At 45.1% G+C, this 21,998-nt stretch overlaps 1 protein-coding gene across 1 annotated transcript in view; it reads right to left on the reverse strand.

Moving 5' to 3' along the window:
- NELL2 (neural EGFL like 2) overlaps positions 1-21,998 on the reverse strand; it is a 1,025,546-nt gene that overhangs the window by 705,624 nt on the left and 297,924 nt on the right. Inside the window, exons 6-7 of the mRNA XM_086919530.1 lie at positions 9,360-9,432; positions 9,123-9,205 (exon numbers count right to left, since the gene is read on the reverse strand). Coding sequence (XP_086775656.1) covers positions 9,123-9,205; positions 9,360-9,432 — 156 coding nt within the window. The remainder of the gene's footprint in view (positions 1-9,122; positions 9,206-9,359; positions 9,433-21,998) is intronic.

The following is a 21,998-nucleotide window of genomic DNA, read 5'->3' on the forward strand; positions in this document are numbered from 1 at the left end:
GTGCCCTATGACCTGTTTCCACTATCAGTATAATATGATTTCTCCCTATGTGTTTTATGGAATCTAAGAATGCTGGTTGTATTATTTCTAATCATATGCTTGCTTATGTTAGCCAAAATATTGTATCTTAGAGGACGTAGATAAAATAAATATTTTTAACTTTACTGTGTCTCTGATTACTCAAGTTGTGGACTTATAAGAGAAAAACAAACAAAAAAGTGTTCTTGATTCCTACCATTCCTGAGAGAATTCTAAGTCGCTTGTTCTGGTTAGTCTAATCATTGGTAGCTTTGCGGTAGGACGAAGAATGAATGAGACACTGATGCTAGTCGGATAGGGGTTCTGGGTACTGAGGTGAGTTTCTGGTACACCACAAGTCACTGAGGTCCTGGTTTCCTATGCAGAGTTCTGTGCACACGCAGAATCCCCACAACAATACCTTCTGCAAATATAGTTATATAAGTAATTAAAAACTGATCTAACACATGTCTTTGCATTAGTAACCGGAATTAGGTGATTAAGTGATTAGGGATGAAGTGATTCACCCAGAATTCAAGGTTGCTTGAGCCTCCCACTAGAATCAAACCCGCTTCTCCAGCTTTAGAGTCGGCCACCGTAGCCGTTAAGCCACACCATACATGTATACATGGCCCGTACAATATGCAGAGTCATCCAATATTACAGTGCTTCTCTTTTGCACAGAATATTCCCGTAAACAATGTGCCTGATCACGGCACGGCACAACGTTTTTAAGAAATTGTCTAACCGCAGCTATATAATTGAGCAGTGACTGAAGCACATAGCTGCAGCTATGTCAAATAGAAGCTATTTTTTAAAACAGCAACATGAGGTAATGGTGGGGGAGGGCACAGAGTAGGGCATCGCACGGAGTACAGCGCATAACTGCATCTATGTCGATAGAAGCATTTTTTTTCAAATGCGACATCAAGTAATGGTGGGGGAGGGCACTGCACCGAGAGAGAAGGTAGCAAGGAGCAAGGGCACCAAAGACAGGAGCTGGACTTGTAGCACAGCAAAGGCCAGCAGTAGGAAAAGAGGTCGTCCAACCAACAGAGATTACCTCAAAGCATAAGGTAACTGTTCTTGGCTGGTGCTCTGCAGCATTCAAGGGAAGTGACATATCGGCTGCAGGAACCAGTCAGGAGGGGGTAAAGAAGATGGACACTGGAGTCAGCTTATGGTAAGTAGCAGGCGGGGAAAAGTCATTCTATTGATAACAGCAGAACTTGCGGCAGCGCATGCGTGCTGATGCTCGACCTAAAAAGTGTACTCCAGGTATTAGCTGGGGGACCTTCTCTGTTGCTACAGGAAAGCAACAAGCTGCAAGAGGTCTTTTCCCTGAAGTGCTCATCAGGCCAGTGGAAACTGGACCTCGACTGGACTTTGCTCTTGGCATCTGGCTAACACCCTGAGAGTGTCCTAGACTATTCCTTGAGGGTCGGATGTCCTTAGAAGTGTGCTCCTCTGGTTGTTGGGGCACCAGAATAAAGTCTCAAACTTTTGCAAACTTCCTCCAAACTCCAATGGGACCCATGAAAGAATTATCCAACAGGCAGTTCCATGGCATCTGATTTAATTTCTTCTTCATCTTGCTAAAGGATCCTAGCAGCTTAAAGGCAACTACCCAATAAACTAACATGACCCTGTTGACCTCAGCGCCGAGACACCCAAGGGTATTTGCGTGCTCTATTAGTTGTAAAAAAATAAAAACTAAGTCCCATTTTGCATTGGGATGGTAAAAACCTTTCAGCAAGGAATTTACATAGCTCCAGCAGGACCAACCTGCTTCAAGAATCTGGCTTCTGATTCCACGGCTGCTACAATTTCAGTGGCAGCACAGTTAGGGAGTATTTTTCTTCTCAAAAAGTGACAAAGTTCTTTTTTGTGTTGGGACTTAGAAGACATTTCAATCAACACCTTTCTTCAAAAATGCAACAAAACCCTTCCTGAAGTGGGGCTTAGAAACATTTTTGAACTTTTTGACTTCTAGCCTTCTCACCGGGGCCAACCCACTTGGTTTATTTGACCAGGGCTCTATCCCTGTCAGCCTCAAATCGGGCCTGGGTCCTGGTCTATTGCTTCCATAGACTATCATTGGTGCTTTGTGCTGTTTGGCTCTATTTCTACTTACATTTTCCTAATTCATGTCTTTGTTTCCCCTTATTGGATTGTTGTTATTTTGGTGTCATGTTGTCTGTTAAATTTTTTTTTTTTTTGTAATTGGGTTTGGGATTTTTTTTGCGGATGTTTTGACTTTATTACTGGTTTGGTACTGCATAAATACTTTAGATAGAGCCCTAAATTAAGCCTGTCAGCTCTCTGCCATAGCTGCCATCAGTGCCGGACTGGCCATAGCGGGCACCGGGGAATCCCCTGTTGCGCCGCACTGGTGGGGGCTGGTTTTGGGCCCCTGGGGGCCGTTTTTGTTACAGGGCTGCTTTTGCAGCATAGCTGCAAAATCGGCCCTGTACCAAAATCGGCCGAAATCCGGCCCTGGCAAAGACCTCGGCGGCACCTCCAACCCCCCCGAGTGGGCAGGGGGGGGCTGGCTGAGCACTTTGCCAGGGCCGGTTGTGGTTTCCAGTCTTCACGGTGATCCGGTTTACAGGTAGAGAAGAAAGGACAAGCCTACGGAACAGTTGTGCTCCTGGGATACCCTCCTGCCGGACATCATTTCTAGTTTGTATATTATATAAACTCGTTCATGTTCTCCCACATTATTGGGAGCACTTTCCACGCGTGACTAAAAGGGCCAGGATCTAGTTAGACCGGCTCGTGTTTTTTGTGGCATACCAACCGAAATACGGTGGGGCCATAAGAGGTACTGGGAGTGACATCAGTCCTGAAGAAGACCGGGGTAACCTGTGCAGGCACAGTAAGTCGGTCGAAACATGTTGACACTAGCAGTACCAGGAGGGGTGTTTTGAGAAACCTCACTTTCTCTTTCAGACACTACCCATCCTTTTTTCTTTTTTAATCCTGGTGGAGGAACCTTGTAATAAAGTTTGGTTTGGTTTCCTCAAACCAGTTTTAAATCACATCCTTATTAACGGCACTTTATGTTGCATCACTAGTTCCAGTCACTTGGTGATAGGCACTGTTCTGTCACTTTGTATGTTACGTGTTGAGTTCTGTGGTCTTACGTTGTGTGTTTTTTGTATTTTTATTATTTTTCCCCCTCCCTTATGCTCCGCCCTGAGTGTGGCTACACCAGGGCGTATTGTAAGCAGGCCCAATGATGAAGCATGTCACATACTTCGGTATGTGAGGGAGGGCAGTTTTTCAAAACAGATGAGTTTTTTCTGTTTTGTTATATGTGTTGTGTTGTGCTCTCCACCCCTTATAGTGTGTTTAACTGACAATTATTGGGGGTTCGGGGGTGGTAGAGTATAGTCTTTTGACCCTCTCCCCTTCTATGTGCGAAGTGTTCCCAGTCCGGCCCTGGCTGTCAAAGGGTTGAGGTCAGGTTAATTTAGTGATGTTGGGGTTTATCCTGACAATCAGCGTTATTATTTCGTGAGGTGGGCACTCCGTCACCACAAATAATAATAGGCTGTCATTGACAATATGGTTTCATGTCAACGAATGGGGTGGAACAAAGATGGATTTTCATTCCATTGGAGGTTTATGTTTCTACTTGGCTTTTAATACATTTTAAGGAATTGTTCTTAGCATAAACTGTGGTGAACTCGTCACTGTGTGGGTATCATGTCTGCTGACAAAATTTATTTGGTGTTACTGTGGAATAAAAAATGCCTTTGATTGATATAACCTTAGTGTGTGGTGATTGGCGTTTTGTTCCTTTTAATTAAGACCTAGGTCACAAAGCTTCTCCAAGCCATACACTACTGCTACTAAGAAGGCAATCTGGACTAGACTGAAAGTGGCATTAGCTACCAAGATACCAGCTGTGATTTTAGAAAGTTTGTCATGGGTAAGCCCAAAAATAAGAGGCAGATGAAGGAAGCACTAGTGAATTCTGGAGCCTCAAAACAGACTTTAAATATGTTTTGTAAATTAAGGTCGAGAAATTTAGTTTTAAAGAGGATTGATTCTGTGTACCCTAGGGAACTCACATGACACAATGGGATAAATACCCAATTATTATTTTTTTATTTTCTTTAAACTACTAATTTGATTCATATTGTCATGGTGACTCGATGCCAGGCACACTTTTATGAGTTTTCAGATCACTTGATTTCAGGTTTTACATATTTGTTGTTCATTGTCTGGTTTCCCTTATAGGAAGGAAACATGTCACTTTTGTAAATACAGAGAACTGGCTCCAAAACACGTTACATTTTGAAAAATAATACGTGAAAGTATATGTTTCATAATGTGTCATTGTATATCTATGGATGTTTTTTGTATTTCTTATATGTTTAGGTGACATTTACGTTTTTTAATAACAAAAACTATATTGTTGAGAGAGAGACGTTTTTGTAAAGGAGGCTTGTCAATCAGTTGGGACCAAACTAAGCATCTTATATGTAGTGTATATACTATGAAATACATAACAAACGTGCATACTGACCAAAAGAAATACAACCACAGCATTGAACTTCAGTGGGAATAAAACACAAGCTAATAACAACTGCTGTGTAAATGGCCTGGAAGACATGTTAGGCTGTGCGATCCAAACCACGGGGCAGAGTGGGAGACTCTTGACTCATAAAGAAGAGATCCCCCACCTGGAAGGAAACTCAGTGTTCTATGTTAGCACTGCACTTTGAGACAGCCATACTGCGGCCTATATTGGGCACTTGCTCACAGATATAGCCTGGCAGGTACCCAAAAATACTCAGAAGAAGCATGCAGTGTGCCTCCCTGAGGTGCAGAGTAGGAATATTGACAGAGAAATATTGTGGGTCAGAAATATTGCCGCAAAAATATTGTGAGGTAAAAATATTGACAACAAAAATATAGTTGACAAGAATATCGACTGACAGGTAAGTAATATCGATTACAAAAATATCTTTGTAATAAATATCGTTTGCAAAATTATAGTTTACAAAAATATCGATGTTTTAATAATGATATATATTTTAGTGTTTTTAATGAGAATTGTTTGTCATTTTATTATATGTTTTAGAGTTTTACTAGTTATAAACTTATTTTAAGTTTAATTCTGCGTTTTTAGTTCCGTAGCGAGTTGTGGGTTTAGAGGGGAATAGGGTGGGAAGTAATTTAATTTTATAAAATGTATTGAATAATTAATTTGTTAATTGATTAATTAATAATAGTTTAATAATTAGTTGTTAATTAATTTCAATTAGTCAATTAATAATTAACTGGGTTAATTGTTAATTAATATTAGGTGTGTGCTGTGGTGGTTATGTGTGTAAATTGTGTGAAGGGTGGTAATTAATTAATTTTGTATTGATTAATTATTAAATATGTTTAAATTAATTACCATTATTAATTAGTAATTATTCATTGTAATTGTGTAATTAATTCTAGGTGTGTGTTTTGGTGTTTATATATATGTAAATGGTGTGTAATTAATTGTTTATTGATTAATTAATCAATAATAATAAATTGCTTTTCATTAATTAATTAGTAATTATTAAATTTAATTGTGTAATTCTTTTTTGTTTTTTGCCGCCTCGGTCCATTTCTTAATGGGTTGGAGATCCAGGTGAGGGACCCCCCATAGTACATCCACATAATCACTTAGCCTTCCGTCTTCAGAATCTAGTGGTTCGAAACAGGTGTTAAAATCACCAGCGATAATCAGATTACTGGTGTTGACCTCTTGAGACAGGTGACTTTCTAGGGTCGTAATGACAGATGAGCTCCTGCCACCAGGTTGTCCCCTCGCGTACACTTTATAAATGATTATGTCAAGGCCACTTGCTGAACTGACCCTTATGGCCATAATATCTGGGCTATCGATAGAAACCTCGTCCACCCTTATCCCCTCAAATTGCCGTACCCAACAGGTCAGCCCACCCACTGATCTGCCCCGGCCTTTGTCCCCTTGTTGCTGCTTTGAAGAAGTTTAAGTAACCATCATGAAAAACTCCTTCCACGGACCTTGTCTCTTGAAAGGCCCATATATCCGAACACTCTATATATGTGAACCAATCTAAAGACGTATTTTTAGCTTCAAGACACGCTATATTCCAGTACGATAGAGTCAAAAATGGTCTCGTGGAGCTAGGACCACCATTCCCAATGCTAATCCCAACCTCGTTTGTGCTAATTTCCATTAGTGGTGAGTGGCCAGGAATAGGGGTTCTAGGGGGAGGGTGTACCTCAGAAACAGTTTGAGTATCCCACCCTTCACTTCCCATACAGACATTCCCTAAGTCAGTTGTTAGTGTGTCCCTAAGTAAGGCACACCCCCTACCCAGATTGCTAACAATACCAATTGGGGGATTCTTAACACCCATCGTCTTATCCTCACTGCCTAAACCCCACTGTACATTACCACTCCCTCTCAGTCAGTCAATGTCCTCGAGTGATGAGAGTAACTCGAAGCGATTGTTAGTCTGAATGGGGAAGTCTGACCAATTGTGTGTCTCGTGGGGTATCCGTAATTCCCTATTTCTAGGCGGCATACGCTGGTTGTAGAAGAATCCAAGGGGGAGTAATCTAATTCCTTCTGCGTTAGGGGGAAAATGCCCAGCCATCTCAAGAATATAACAGACAAGTGGGGGTGACCTAAAGCTAAACACCACAAAATCACCAGGCATGAATTTAAACAAATGGCCAACCCATTTGATGCGTCGCACTATTGTGTAATTAATTGTAGGTGTGTGTTATGGATAGTATAGTGTTAAATATGTATAATTAATTATTTGTTATTATCTTTGTTCATAATAATATATTTAAATGTATATATTAAATATGTTATTATTGGAAATGAAATTTAATAAAAATGTTGATGGTTTTGTTTTTTATTGTTTTATTATCGCAATTTAAGAAATCGCAATTTATTTGCGAGTTCTTAAATTGCGATTGCATTTAAGAAATCGCAATTTTGCGATTTCTTAAATGCAATGCATGATTTGTTTTAAATTGCTAATCGCAAATAGGACGTGGTAAATTAACATGAAGTTAAACTTCATGGTAATTTGCGATAACAAAAATGCATTTTTGAAAGTTTCATTTTACACACACACATGCCCTTGGGGCATGTGTGTGTGTAAAAAGTACTTAAAGGTACATTTCAGGGGTGCAGGGAGGGGTCCTTTGGACCCCCCCCTGCACCCTTGAAATTGCATTCTCATTTTGCGATTCCTTAATTGCAAATCGCAAAATGGGAATGCCTTCACATGAATTCCTATGGGCCTCTAGGCCCATAGGAATCAATGAAAAGGGATTCCTTAATTGCGATTCGCAAATTGTGAATCGCAATTAAGGAAAATTAAGAAATCGCACAAAAAATTGTGATTTCTTAATGCATAGCCGTTTGCGGATTTTTAATTGCGATTCCTTAATTTTCGCAATTACGAATTCGCAAACGGGAACATTGATGCATGTGGCCGTTAATTTCAGCTACAGGTAATTACTCGGGCCACATCCCAGGTCATCATTATTTTTCAAACCATGCCACCTCCGTTTGGACCTAGTCATATGCAAATCAGTCTTGACCCTACTCCAACAGGAACAGTCCAGTCTGAACTGACAGGCAGGGGCTTCCATGAACAGGAACACAGGCAACCCAGGTTTTGGCATTCTGCTACTCCCAGGAGGCCTTTTCCACCAAAGTGAGTAATTCCTATTTTACCACAACTTCATTCTTGTGAAAGAAGCAGGGGCAAATAGACCAAAAAAGGGAGATGCAAAATGTCTGCCATCCTAGGGGGTGGCGGACATTTAATGCTCCTCATGGGAACATAAGCCTTTGGAGGATTGTGAAGCCTCCCATAATTCCTCAACCACCCATCTTTATCAGCTGGTCGGGCATGTCTGCATATCATGCAAGGCCCACCCAACCCCTAGGGCCACCACGCCAATATATATCCTTAATATAATAATCCTCTGAGGATGGATACATCGTCTTGCGGGGTTTAAGAGTAGGACCGGACGCCTACAGCCTGCAGCATTCTAACTGACTGGCTCTTCCACTTGAATGCAGACTGTAGGGTGCTTGCGTGTGTGTGCTTGTGCTGCGCGTGCGTGAATGTGTGTGTGCAGACCTGACCTTCACCCCTCGTTCGGAACAACAAACACAATCTCGCATGGCGCAGTCAATTTGTGCACGTACGTGCTCTGTTTCGAGCGTCGTGTGATATACGTAATTGGACCCTTGTACTATTTATAGACACTCATAGCATTCAGATTCAGCCATACTGCAACATATCGGTGCTATGGAAACACCTCAGATCATTATAAACAGTCAGATTTGTCTGAAGTTCATCCCCTCGCTTCCTGCTTTTACACCATAAGCTTGTAAGAAAACGGTGACCAGACCATTGCTACGAGCGGTAAGATACCAGGTGAAGGGGGGCAGTACTTAAATGTGTGCTGGTGGCTTCCGGTGCTGGCGCCGGCACTTTATTGTCAATACTGGCACTTATGACAGCTGCCACATGGTGGACTGTTTGTGTAATACAGAGATGAGCACAACAAGAGTTGTTAGCCTCGTGAGGAAGGCCCTGGCACTTACATTTTGACAAATAGGGCACTCTAAGGGGTGTTTGAATTATAAATGTGATTATGTGTAGGATAATACTTTAGAACTTTTTACATGCGAACCTTCCTAACCCTTCCAGCTGCCTTTATATTTTACAATTGCAGCCACAACGTTGAGCTTTAAGGCGCGCACGAGACTGTTGTTACAATCTCGCGAGGTTATTGGAACACACTGCGCTCACAGCGTCCTCGAGCGGTGTTAGCCGCGGATTCCGCTGACGTCAGCCCTGTAAACCAGGTAACCTGCCTCGCTCCTGTTTATTGAGTCATTTATTATCCAGATGGGAAGCACATGCATATTTATGAGTCTCTTCTTTTGTGCCAGGACTGAGGTTCAATTTGCTGCTGTATCGCGAGACAAATGCTGCGGTATAAATAGGACACAAATTGAATATCTGCATGCGCAATTGAATTAGGCTGACTGGGCCCGCAATTCCCTCGGGGCCGAAACCAGTTACCTTAGCAGATGTTTTGGCCAGAATGTCTTGCAGCTCCATGATCTTCTGCACGAGCCCGTGGAAGTCGTTGCAGGTGGGGCACGCTGGAACGACAAAGATCACAACAGTTGGCATCTTCTGCACGTGCAGCTTGAAAGGCATTGCGCTGACGCTCAAAGTCACGTCACGGGTGACAAGACAGAAATATAAGCAGGAAGCGCAGCGGAGATGCTCTTCCTCAAGTACTAATGGACTTACTGCGATTAAGATCCGGGCACTGGGAAATAAATCCTTGCGGCATGACAAGTAATTGCACGTCTTGCATTATGCCCTGCAGGCAAGCACAAAAATGATGGATGCGTTATGCTTTTATATGACAAAATTATGCTACACAAGCTCAAATTCTCATGTAAAACATTAGAATCAACAAGAGTTATTGCATAAAAAGTGATTAGTTTGACAGACTGCGTTATTTCCGGAACTGCACATCTCATTTCTTAATGTGCAAATAAAGAGTATATTAGATAACCGTAATTGAGCGCACCTGCGGGGACACTTTTCAAACCTAGCACAGAGCAAATTCAATTTGTACTTATGATGCAGTAGCCCGGGGACCAGTTTGTTATTATACAGATGTCTTCTTTAAATGTTGTTTCCTCCTTGTCTCTCGAATCCCTGTGAGCGGCAGCTCTACACTATTCCGTTCTTTGATGTGTGATATTTCTGCATGTGCTCCCGTGGCCGTCTATACCTAACTGCCACCCATGCACTCCCATACCCATCTATACCTAACTGTCATCTATACACTCCCATACCCATCCATACCTATCTGTCACCCATGCACTCCCATGTATACCGACTGTCACCCATGCACTCCCATATCCATCTATATTTGCCACCCCACACTTGCATCTATACAGACTATCACTCATGCACTCCCATACATCTATGCCTAACTGCCACCCATGCACTCCCATACCCATCTATACCTAACTGTCACCCATACACTCCCATACCCATCTATACCTGTCATCTATGCATTCGGATACTCATCTATACCTACTTTTCACCCAGACACTCCTATACCCATCTATACATAGCTTTCACCCATGCACTCCCAGACCCATCTATACCTAACTGCCACCCATGCACTCCCATACCCATCTATACCTAACTGTCATCTATACACTCCCATACCCATCTATACCTATCTGTCACCCATGCACTCCCATGTATACTGACTGTCACCCATGCACTCCCATATCCATCTATATTTGCCACCCCCACACTCGCATCTATACAGAATATCACTCATGCACTCCCATACCATCTATACCTAACTGCCACCCATGCACTCCCATACCCATCTATACCTAACTGTCACCCATGCACTCCCATACCCATCTATACCTGTCATCTATGCATTCCGATACTCATCTATACCTACTTGTCACCCAGACACTCCTATACCCATCTATACATAGCTTTCACCTATGCACTCCCATACCCATCTACACCTGACTGTCACCCATGCACTCTCATACCAATGTATACCTAACTGTCGTCTATGCACTCTCATACCCATCTATACCTTTCACTCATGCACTCTCATACCCATCTATACCTAACTGTCACCCATGCACTCCTATACGCATTTATCCCTAATTGTCAACCATGCACTGACATCTATGCACTCTCCTACCCATATGTACCTAACTGTCATGTATGTACTCCCATACCCAAGTATACCTGTCACCCATGCACTCCCATAACCATCTACACCTCTCATCCATGCATTCCCATACTCATCTATACCTGTCACCCATGCTCTCCCATACCCTATGCCTGGCTGTCATCTATGCACTCCCATACCCATGTATCCCTAACTGTCATCTATTCACTTTCATACCCATCCCATACCCATCTGTACCTAACTGTCACCCATGCACTCCCATACTCACCTGTGCCTAACTGTCATCTATGCACTCCCATACCCATTTATACCTAACTGTCACCCAGCTCTCCCATACCAATCCATGCTTAACTGTCATCTATGTACTCCCATACCCATCTTTGCCTGTCATCTATGCACTCACATACCCATCTATACCCAAATGTCACACATGCACTCCCATGCCCATCTATACCTAACTGTCACCCATGCACCCCCATACCCATCTATACCTGTCATCTATGCATTCGAATACTCATCTATACCTACTTGTCACCCAGACATTCATATACCCATCTATACATAACTTTCACCTATGCACTCCCACACCCATCTACACCTGACTGTCACCCATGCACTCTCATACCAATTTATGCCTAACTGTCATCTATGCACTCTCATACCCATCTATACCTAACTGTCATCTATGCACTCCCATACCCATCACCCATGCACTGCCCTACCCATCTTTACCTGACTGTCACTCATGCACTCCCATACCAGCCTAACGGTCATCTATGCACTCCCATATCCATCTATGTCATCTATGCACTCCCATACCCATATATGCCTGTCATCTATGCATTCCCATACCCATCAGATCCGGGTCTGGTGGCTCAGTGGACTAATGCCTCCCCTGCAGGGGCCTGTGTTCGACCTCATGGTCACAGGTTCAAATCCCGGCGGGTCCACTCAGCCTTTCATCCATATGAGGTCGATAAAATGAGTATCATTGAGTTGGGTAACAGAAACATCTGTTATTCAGCACCAAGATACCTCCGGGTGAACGTGCGCTTTACAAATACACATGTTATGTTATGTTATCTATACCTAACTGTCACAAATGCACTCAAATATCCATCCATACAGGTCATCTATGCACTCTGATACTCATCTATACCTACCTGTCATCTATACACTCCCATTCCCATCTATACCTAACTGCAACTCATGCACTCCCATACCCATCTATACCTAACTGTTGTCTATGCACTCTCATACCCATCTATACCTTTCACCCATGCACTCTCATACCCATCTATACCTAACTGTCACCCATGCACTCCTATACGCATTTATACCTAATTGTCACCCATGCACTGACATCTATGCACTCTTCTACCCATATGTACCTAACTGTCATGTATGTACTCCCATACCCAACTATACCTGTCACCCATGCACTCCCATAACCATCTACACCTCTCACCCATGCATTCCCATACTCATCTATACCTGTCACCCATGCCCTCCCATACCCTATGCCTGGCTGTCATCTATGCACTCCCATACCCATGTATCCCCAACTGTCATTTATGCACTACCATACCCATCCCATACCCATCTGTACCTAACCGTCACCCATGCACTCCCATACCCATCTGTGCCTAACTGCCATCTATGCACTCCCATACCCATTTATACCTAACTGTCACCCAGCTCTCCCATACCAATCCATGCTTAACTGTCATCTATGTACTCCCATACCCATCTTTGCCTGTCATCTATGCACTCACATACCCAGCTATACCTAAATGTCACACATGCACTCCCATGCCCATCTATACCTAACTGTCAGCCATGCACTCACATACCCATCTATACCTGTCATCTATGCATTCGGATACTCATCTATGCCTACTTGTCACCCAGACATTCCTATACCCATCTATACATAACTTTCACCTATGCACTCCCATACCCATCTACACCTGACTGTCACCCATGCACTCTCATACCAATTTATGCCTAACTGTCATCTATGCACTCCCATACCCATCTATACCTAACTGTCACCCATGCACTCCCATACCCATCTATACCTGTCATCTATGCATTCGGATACTCATCTATACCTACTTGTCACCCAGACACTCCTATACCCATCTATACATAGCTTTTACCTATGCACTCCCATACCCATCTACACCTGACTGTCACCCATGCACTCTCATACCAATTTATGCCTAACTGTCGTCTACGCACTCTCATACCCATCTATACCTTTCACTCATGCACTCTCATACCCATCTATACCTAACTGTCACCCATGCACTCCTATACACATTTATACCTAATTGTGAACCATGCACTGACATCTATGCACTCTCCTACCCATATGTACCTAACTGTCATGTATGTACTCCCATACCCAACTATACCTGTCACCCATGCACTCCCATAACCATCTACACCTCTCATCCATGCATTCCCATACTCATCTATACCTGTCACCCATGCTCTCCCATACCCTATGCCTGGCTGTCATCTATGCACTCCCATACCCATGTATCCCTAACTGCCCTCTATGCACTCTCATACCCATCCCATACCCATCTATACCTAACTGTCACCCATGCACTCCCATACCCATCTGTGCCTAACTGTCATCTATGCACTCCCATGCCCATTTATACCTAACTGTCACCCAGCTCTCCCATACCAACCCATGCTTAACTGTCATCTATGTACTCCCATACTCATCTATACCTGTCATCCATACACTCCTATACTCATTTATACCAAACTTTCACCTATGCACTCCCTTACCCATCTATACGTAGCTGTCACCCATGCACTCACATACTCATCTATAGCTAACTGTCCTCTATGCACTCCCATACCCATCTATAACTTTCACCCATGGACTCCCATACCCATCTATATCTAATTGTCACCTTTGCACTCCCACACTGATCTTTATATCACTCTCTATGCACTACTATACTTGTCAGTACCACACTATCATCTATGCCCTCCCATATTCACCTATACCTCTGTTATCTATGCACTCCCACGCCTATCTATTCCACAGTCATCTACACATTTATCTATACCTCACTGTCTCTATGCACTCCTGTACTCATGTGTACCTCGCTATATTCTATGGCCTGCCATATTAATCTATACCTCAGTCTTCGATGCATTGCTATTCTCATTGATACCTCACTGTCATCTACACCCTTCCATCTTCATATATACCTCATTCATTGATGCAGTCCCATAATTATAGATACCACACTGTCATCTATGCCCTCCCATATTCACCTGTACCTCCAAATCTACACATTTTATACTTTTCTGTACCTATAATCCTCAGTACCTCACTATTATCTATACCCTCCCAAACTCATCTATACCTCATTGTCATTTGTGCACTCCAATACTAATAGATACTTCACTGTCATCTATGCCCTTCCATTCTCATGTGTACCTCACTATCATCAATGCTTTCCATACTCCTATGTACCTCACTATCCTTTATATGCATCGTACTCATCTGTACCCCACTGTCTTCTTAGCACTCCTGTAGACATAGATACCCACTGCCACCTATGCACCCCATAGTCATTTGTAACTCACTATCTTCTGTATATTCTTAGTATGTTTTTATCATTATGCAGAACGTAGAATATATTTGGAGCCTGGATCATGCTCAACATGGATGGTGATTGGGAGTAACCATGGGGTGCAGCTGCACCTTCTTGTTTATTCTTTTGCAGTGACTAGCGCTGCACCAGTTATCTCTACTCTCAAGAGCCATGGAGAGGCAGGAGAGCCACTGAAAGCTTCAGCCAGGTTCGAGCCAGATGCGTGGCTCTGGCTCAGCTCGAGGTCCTCCTGGAACCTTGAGCCCAATATGAGCTGAGCTTTCACAGGAGGCAAAGTGGACTGGTAGCCACAGCTGCCAACAATGCACTCCGGGCTTTAGCATCCTGTGAATCGTGGCAAAACTCACTGTGCTGAAAATGAAATGTGTAACAGCGGGCCCGATTCACAGAATGAACTTAAGACTCAATCCTAAACGTACTACTATTTTGGTATTCACAGAATACACTTACTCATTTCGGTATTCACAGAATGCACTTACTCATTTCGGTATTCACAGAAGGCATTTAGGAGTCCTAAAGTTAGGAGTCCTAACTTTACTACTACTAAATTGAGAAAAATCCTAATTTTAAGACTTTTGGTATTCACAGAAGGCATTTAGGAGTCCTAAAGTTAGGACTACTAACTTCTGTGAATACCGAAATGAGTAAGTGCCTTCTGTGAATACCGAAATGAGTAAGTGCATTCTGTGAATACCAAAATAGTAGTAAGTTTAGGATTGAGTCTTAAATTCATTCTGTGAATCAGGCCCATAGTCTGTGCCTGTTGTGATGCGTACCTTAGTCCATGAGCAAAGTTTGTGCTATATAAAACTGCCAAAAATAAAACGTGGATTAGTACTCCAAGATTTATGGACAGATCATCAAACTTCGACTTCGAAAAGACATGCCCATCTAGTGGCTCAATAGATCAGTGTGAAGTTGGAAAATTTGCAATCAATCTCAGCTTCTTTGCTTGACCAAATTGTGTGAACCTAGGCAAATACTTTATTTCACCGAGCTTCCTGAGTTCAGGATGCGTGGTGTACAAAAACCTCTCTTGTGTTTGATGTATTAGCGTATAATGTTTTCCACCCATAATAAGAATATAGGTGAAGAGTGTGATGCTACTTGCACTAAGCACATTGTGGTATCTCCCTCTTTGCCCCCCGGCAGCTCCGCATGTAATGGTGCTGCTCGCGGTGACATCATTTAGAATGTCACCGCGACCAGCGTTCCAAGGCGAGCGCCGGGGACACTGAGGCGGTGACAGCGACAGGAATAGGCTGTGGCTGAGGTCACAGGAGTTTGTACACAATAAACGGATGTCCAGCATTCCCCGTGTCCTGTCTTCCTTGTGGTGAATGCTACACTGGCGACGAGGGTCAAGAGCCTGTGACCTCAACACGCCGAGGAAAGAAAAACGGCCGCAGAAAGGAAAAATAATAGCAGCAGCTGACTGGAGCTTTGCCTGCACATCGTGAAGGAAATGAGTCATCGTGTAACTGACTAGAGGAGAGAAAGGAGTGTCTGAGACTGGCAGCAGCCCGGAAAGAAGACGCGTCGCCGAAACGGAGGAGAGCGGAGGAATCGAAGGTGCTTGGGGGAAGACGACATTAATCACTAACGACTGTCATCCCGGAGGTGAGGTACAGTTGTCTGAAGTCCCAGCGTGCAGATCCCATGCCTCCTGCTCACGCGATGTGTAGCGTGCCTTGACCCAGACTAGTATAAGGTCAGGCGAATCCTCTGCTTCATGTCGGCCCCTGCCAAGTGCCAATTATAGCGCCAACAGAGTTGCGGATATAGCAAGGGCCTGGCGCTTAGTGGTTGAACCCTGCTTTCGAGACTCTCACCGCGCGTGCCCCCAACCTTCAACGGGGCGGAGTTGTGAGTCATCGCCACAGGGGTGCGTGTAGCCTGGAATGTCGTGACTGCATCCCTGAAGCAAAGCGTTTGGGCTGACGCGCGCCTTAAGTGCCAGCAGCAGGGCAGCGTGTAGCGGTGTTGACTAAAGAGCATTTGAAGCCTGGCCTCGGGTGGTGAATTCCCCCTACCCAGAGCCCCTGTACAAGTGGCGTGTGACTTTCAGCACACAGGTGTGAAGAGCACACACGGAGCAGCGCTGTTGTTGACATTTAAAGTATAAACCTGCCGTTTTGGATGGTGAAGCTACACGTTTTGGGCTGTAATCAGATCTGAACTTGCCACGACTACAGAGTAATTTGAGGCATTTTGGCTGCTAAAAGGATTATAAGTGGAATGCCCAGGGGCCCCTGAGAGCGCAGCGGAGTAGCGTCTCTTTGTCAACCTGAACCCATCCTTGTGTCCTGAGTGACAGTGGGATCCGCTGTCAGAACGGGGTGGAAAAGAGGAGCACAGCAGTGGGACCATTTTGTATGGAGTTCTGTCCTAACATTCTACACCAAGGAAGCATATCCGTCTTGTGACATTGAAATTTTGGAGGGACAGGTTTTGTTTTTCTTGTACATTTTGGCGAGTAGGAGGTGTGCAAGGGTGGTTGGACTGCTGTTCCTCTATAAGTGGCCCCACTGGTGGGTCAATGCCTTTTCCCGCTAGTCACGTCTAGTCAGCTCAGATTCAGGTTCTCGTTAAATTCAGTTTGCTACTTGAAGAGTAGTTGCCTTCTTGAAGGGTTGAGTTTTTTTTTCTGCCTATTTTGTATTAAACATGCAAAGCGTAACCCCTCCACCCTTCTTCCTGACCAGCCCAGGGGATCCCACCATCCTGTGGAAAAAATGGAAAAAAGTGTTCCTTAATTATGCTACTGTGTGTGGGCCCAACTTGGGTCTAGAAAGGAAAGTTGCATTATTAGCTTATTACTTGGGCGCAGAGGGGGAGGAAGTCCTAGACCATCTCCCAGATTTAGGGGCACAGGAGGCAAGGGGTCTGAATGAATTTGAAATTAGTCTTAAAAAGTTGGACTTGCACTACCTCCCCAAGACCAGCACTATTATGGAGAGGTACCATTTTGGTAAGAGGGTGCAAAAGAATGGGGAATCCATAGAAGATTTTGTGTCTGAGTTGAGGAAGTTAGCTGCAACGTGCAAGTTTGGGGGAGCGAGCGAGGAGAGAATTAGGGACCAGTTCGTTTTGACCTACAGGATGGAGCGGGTTCGCGAGGAGCTGTGGCTCAAAGATGACCCGCCATTAAGAGAAGTTCTCATCATAGCCAAACAGGTAGAGCACATGTTGCAGTGCGTCAAAGAAATTAAGCAAGATGCAGGGGAGAAGAAGATCGATGACAAGGTCAATGTCAGTGAGGTGGTGTCCGAATGTGAGACAGTGTCTGTTGTTAAGGGTCAGAAGGCAGTGGGCAAGGAGCAGAAGGAAAGCAGACCGGGAGGGTCGTACAAGGGTACCTGCTACAGGTGTGGGAAACAAGGGCACCTAGCCAATGACAAAGAATGTCCCGCCCTCAGGTTCACATGCAACAAATGTGGTAGGAAGGGCCATTTCAAGCAGTTTTGCAAGAGTGGGCAAGGGGCCAGTAGACAGAATAGAGACAGAACGAATGTGGTGAGCGACGAATTTGTTGTGCAAGTACAAGAGTTGAAGACGCCAGGTCCCAGAAACCCCTTGAGAAAAGAAGTTACAGCACAGGTGGAAGAGGAACAAGTTGAAAGTCCCAAAGACACTATAAAAGTTGGGAATGTTGAGTTAGATGCATTGTTTGACTCTTGCTCTCGTATAACTATCATCAATGCCAATGAGTTCTCACGTGTGTCAAAGGGCAAGATAATCTTGAGGAGGTTAGACCTGAGACCAGGAGGGTATGCAGGGCGCCCCATCTCCATGAAGGGGTACTTCCTGAGTAAGATCGAGTACAGGAACAGGTCTACTGTCTCCAAAGTATATGTGTCCACTGTAGGAGATAACATTTTGGGGTGGCGTGCACAAAAGGGGTTAGGGGTGTACCTCAATCCCAACAGTAATCCCCAAATTTTGATACAGGAGATACAGGAGGGTGAGGCTGACTTCACAAGAGAATTTGAAGAAGTATTTAGGGAACGGCTTGGGTGTTTGAAGAACTACTGCCACAAAATCAAATTGAAGAAGGATGCCAAGCCCGTTGTAGCAAAGGTCAGAAGACTCCCCATAGCCATTCAGGAGGAGGTTAGAACTGAGCTTGAAAAACTGTGCAAGGCAGGAGTTATCGAACCTGTGGAAGCGACCGAATGGTTGGCGCCCATCGTGGCAGCGAAGAAAAAGGATGGGTCAGTCCGGCTCTGCATTGATTTGAGGGCACTCAACAAAGAGGTCATCGTTGACCGATACCCCTTGCCGAACATCACCCAAATGATGAGCATGCTTGAGGGTGCCAAGGTGTTTTCCACCCTTGATCTCACCTCGGCCTATTTCCAGATAAAACTTCACGAGGAGTCTCAAGAATTCACTGCTTTTGTGACACCCATGGGTGCTTACAAGTTCAAGAGGATGCCTTTTGGCCTAGTCTCGGCGGCTGCCGTTTTTCAAAGAATCATGGGCAACATCCTAAAGGGCATCCCGGGCGTCATGTGCTACCAGGATGACGTACTGGTGTTCGCAAAGAACCAAGTTGAGCATGATCAGAGACTTAGATGTGTACTGAAGAGGTTTTTGTCCCAAGGTCTTACCGTGAAGAAGGACAAATGCGTTTTTAGCTGTGCCGAGTTGGATTTCCTGGGTCACAAGATTACAGCAGAAGGCATACGTCCCAAGGTCGAGCTCCAAGACACCATTGTGAATTTGTCACCACCCAAGAACAAAGACGAGATCAAATCATTCATGGGGATGTTGGAGTTTTATGGAAAATTCATCAGAAACCTGTGCACTCACCCTTCAGGCATCTCCTCCTGGGTTAGAAGCACGCTGAAACAGCGAACCTTTCGCTGCAACGAGGCCGCCAGAAAACTCAATTCTGCCGCCATTACCAGCGAGGAACAGAGGCCACGCCCACTTGCAGGCCACGCCCATCCTCCCCCCCTACCTCCCTTAAGGATGTGCATTCATCGGACGCGCAGCGGACGGGCGCAGCGGGCGCGCCGTTTGCGCGCCGAAGGCGCGCCTAAGGCAAGCCCGTCTTCGCCCGTCCTCGCCAAGTCATCGCCTCTCGCCACCCCCCCTGGCTCGCCCAGACCTTGTCATCGCATACGCTATGACGGTAAGGAACTTCTACTTCTGAACCCCTACCAAAAATGCCCTAACACCACTGGCACCCTAGGTCTTACGCATTTACAATGCACCCACTGCCACTTCTCCACTAACGCACCCACCAGGGTACGGTGTGATCTCCCCACTACGACAATACCGCCACTAAGGATATTCCAACTTAATTGCAGATCCCTCGTTAAACACCACCCGGAGGTGAACACGCTTCTTCAGGAAGAAAACCCCGACGTACTATTTCTATGCGAAACATGGCTCCATGATAGCTTGACTACCATCCCCAATCTTTCACTCCCAGAGGAGTTTAATCTGGTCACCATCAATCGTGATTCACGCGGTGGCGGCATTGCCATCATCTATAAAAAACAACTGACCTGCTCCTTTGTTAAGGAACCCCTTCAAGACTGTGAATGCGCCCAATTTAAAATTAGTGTGACCCCCCAATTCATGTTATCGGGCCTATACATCTATCGCCCTCCAGGCCAGGCCACAAAATTCATTAACGCCCTTCTTGAAACAGCGACAACGCTGACCACTAAGTTCGCCAACTTCACCATTCTAGGTGACCTGAATTTACACTTTGATGCGACGGGCGATAATACCATCATTAATCTTCTTGCCGACCTCTCGGCTCTGCAACTTAATTCCCTTGTCCACACCTCCACCCATATAGCCGGACACACCTTAGATCCGATCTTTTCTAACTTACAAGAGGCATCAGCCGAAACCCCCATCCCTCTGGGATGGACGGACCACCACCTAGTTAAAATGAGTGTCCCGGCTCCCCAACGTCAACGCAAAACCGAATCCCTTCAGAGTCTAAAAAGACCTTGGCACAAACTTTCCCCACCTGACCTACATGTAACCCTTGGTGAATTCCAACACGAAGCTAACCAGGATATAGATGCGATCTATTCTTCGTTCACCAACTGGATTAGCAACGGCCTCGACACTCTCATCCCGGCCAGGCCGTCGAAAGGTCGCAATACACCCTCCAACCCATGGTTCGACGACACCCTCAGGACTATGCGCAAAGAGTGCAAAAAGGCTGAGCGCATTTGGAGGCAACAATATGACAACCAGGACAAGGCGGTGTACCTATCCAAGCTCAAATCCTATCACAAAGCTGTTAGATCTTCCCGTGCTTCTTTTTATTCCAACAAAATTACTTCCAATGCGAATCCATCCAAAATCATTTTTAAACTAGTGAAAGAGCTTCAAAGCCCTAGGACGCCCCCCCCTAAAATCTCCTCCCAAGAGCAATGTGAACAGCTTGCAACCTATTTTATCGAAAAAATTCAGAAAATTTATGCAACCTTTCCACAGACTGCTCCTCTTAAGGATGTACCCCTGACCACGACCCCTAACACCCTACCTCTGTCCCAAATCCCTGCCATCACCGCTGCTGACCTGACCAAACTAGGCAAGAAAGTGAAGTCTGGCTCTCCAGCGGATCCCATGAGCCCTTCCCATTTCATGTCTTCAATGGACTTCTTTTCATCCCCCATGCTGAACATCCTCAACCTCTCCTTCTCCACAGGACTCGTACCCATCGCCTGGAAACAAGCATGGGTATCTCCGATAATTAAAAAACCCACCCTTGACCCCACCAAGCCAGAAAACTTCCGGCCCATATCCCTTCTCCCATGGATGTCCAAAATAGCCGAAACCCATGTAAATGAGTCTCTTTCGAAACACCTGGACAGTCACGGAATCCTGGACCCTTCCCAAAATGGCTTCCGTGCAGGCCATAGCACGGAGTCTGCCCTACTAGCCACCACGGAGCGTCTCCGGATGATTCTAGATGCCGGTCATAGTGCTGCGCTGATCCTCCTTGATCTCAGCGCGGCCTTTGACACGGTATCCCACAACATCCTGCTAAATCGTCTGGAGACTGCCGGTGTGACTGGCCCTGCACTTGCTTGGTTCCGATCCTTTCTCAAGGATAGATCATTCAAGGTGTCAGCCCCTCCTTACATCTCTAAGCCTCACCCCATCGCTCAGGGTGTCCCCCAGGGTTCAGCGCTGAGCCCCTCCCTCTTTAACCTTTACGTCCAGCCACTCACGGACGTGGCTAGAGAATGGGGGCTCACGCTGGTATCATATGCGGACGACACCCAGCTGGTTGTCACCCTCTCGGAAAGCCCGTCCCTCGTGGCATCCAACTTCAAAGGGGGTATGTCTGCTGTGGCCCGCTGGATGACGGACAACTACCTCCAACTCAACGCCGGGAAAACCGAGGTGCTCCTCCTGGGCCGTAACACCAGCCTTTGGAACGAGCACTGGTGGCCGTCATCCCTAGGCGACACCCCACTCCCCAAAAACTGTGTGAAAAATCTGGGAGTCTGGGTTGATGCCAACCTTAGTTTCCAGTCCCACACTAAAAAGGTGGCAGCCACCTGCATTGGC

Source organism: Lissotriton vulgaris, chromosome 1_1, assembly GCF_964263255.1.
Source record: "Lissotriton vulgaris chromosome 1_1, aLisVul1.2, whole genome shotgun sequence".
Classification (NCBI taxonomy): domain Eukaryota; kingdom Metazoa; phylum Chordata; class Amphibia; order Caudata; family Salamandridae; genus Lissotriton; species Lissotriton vulgaris.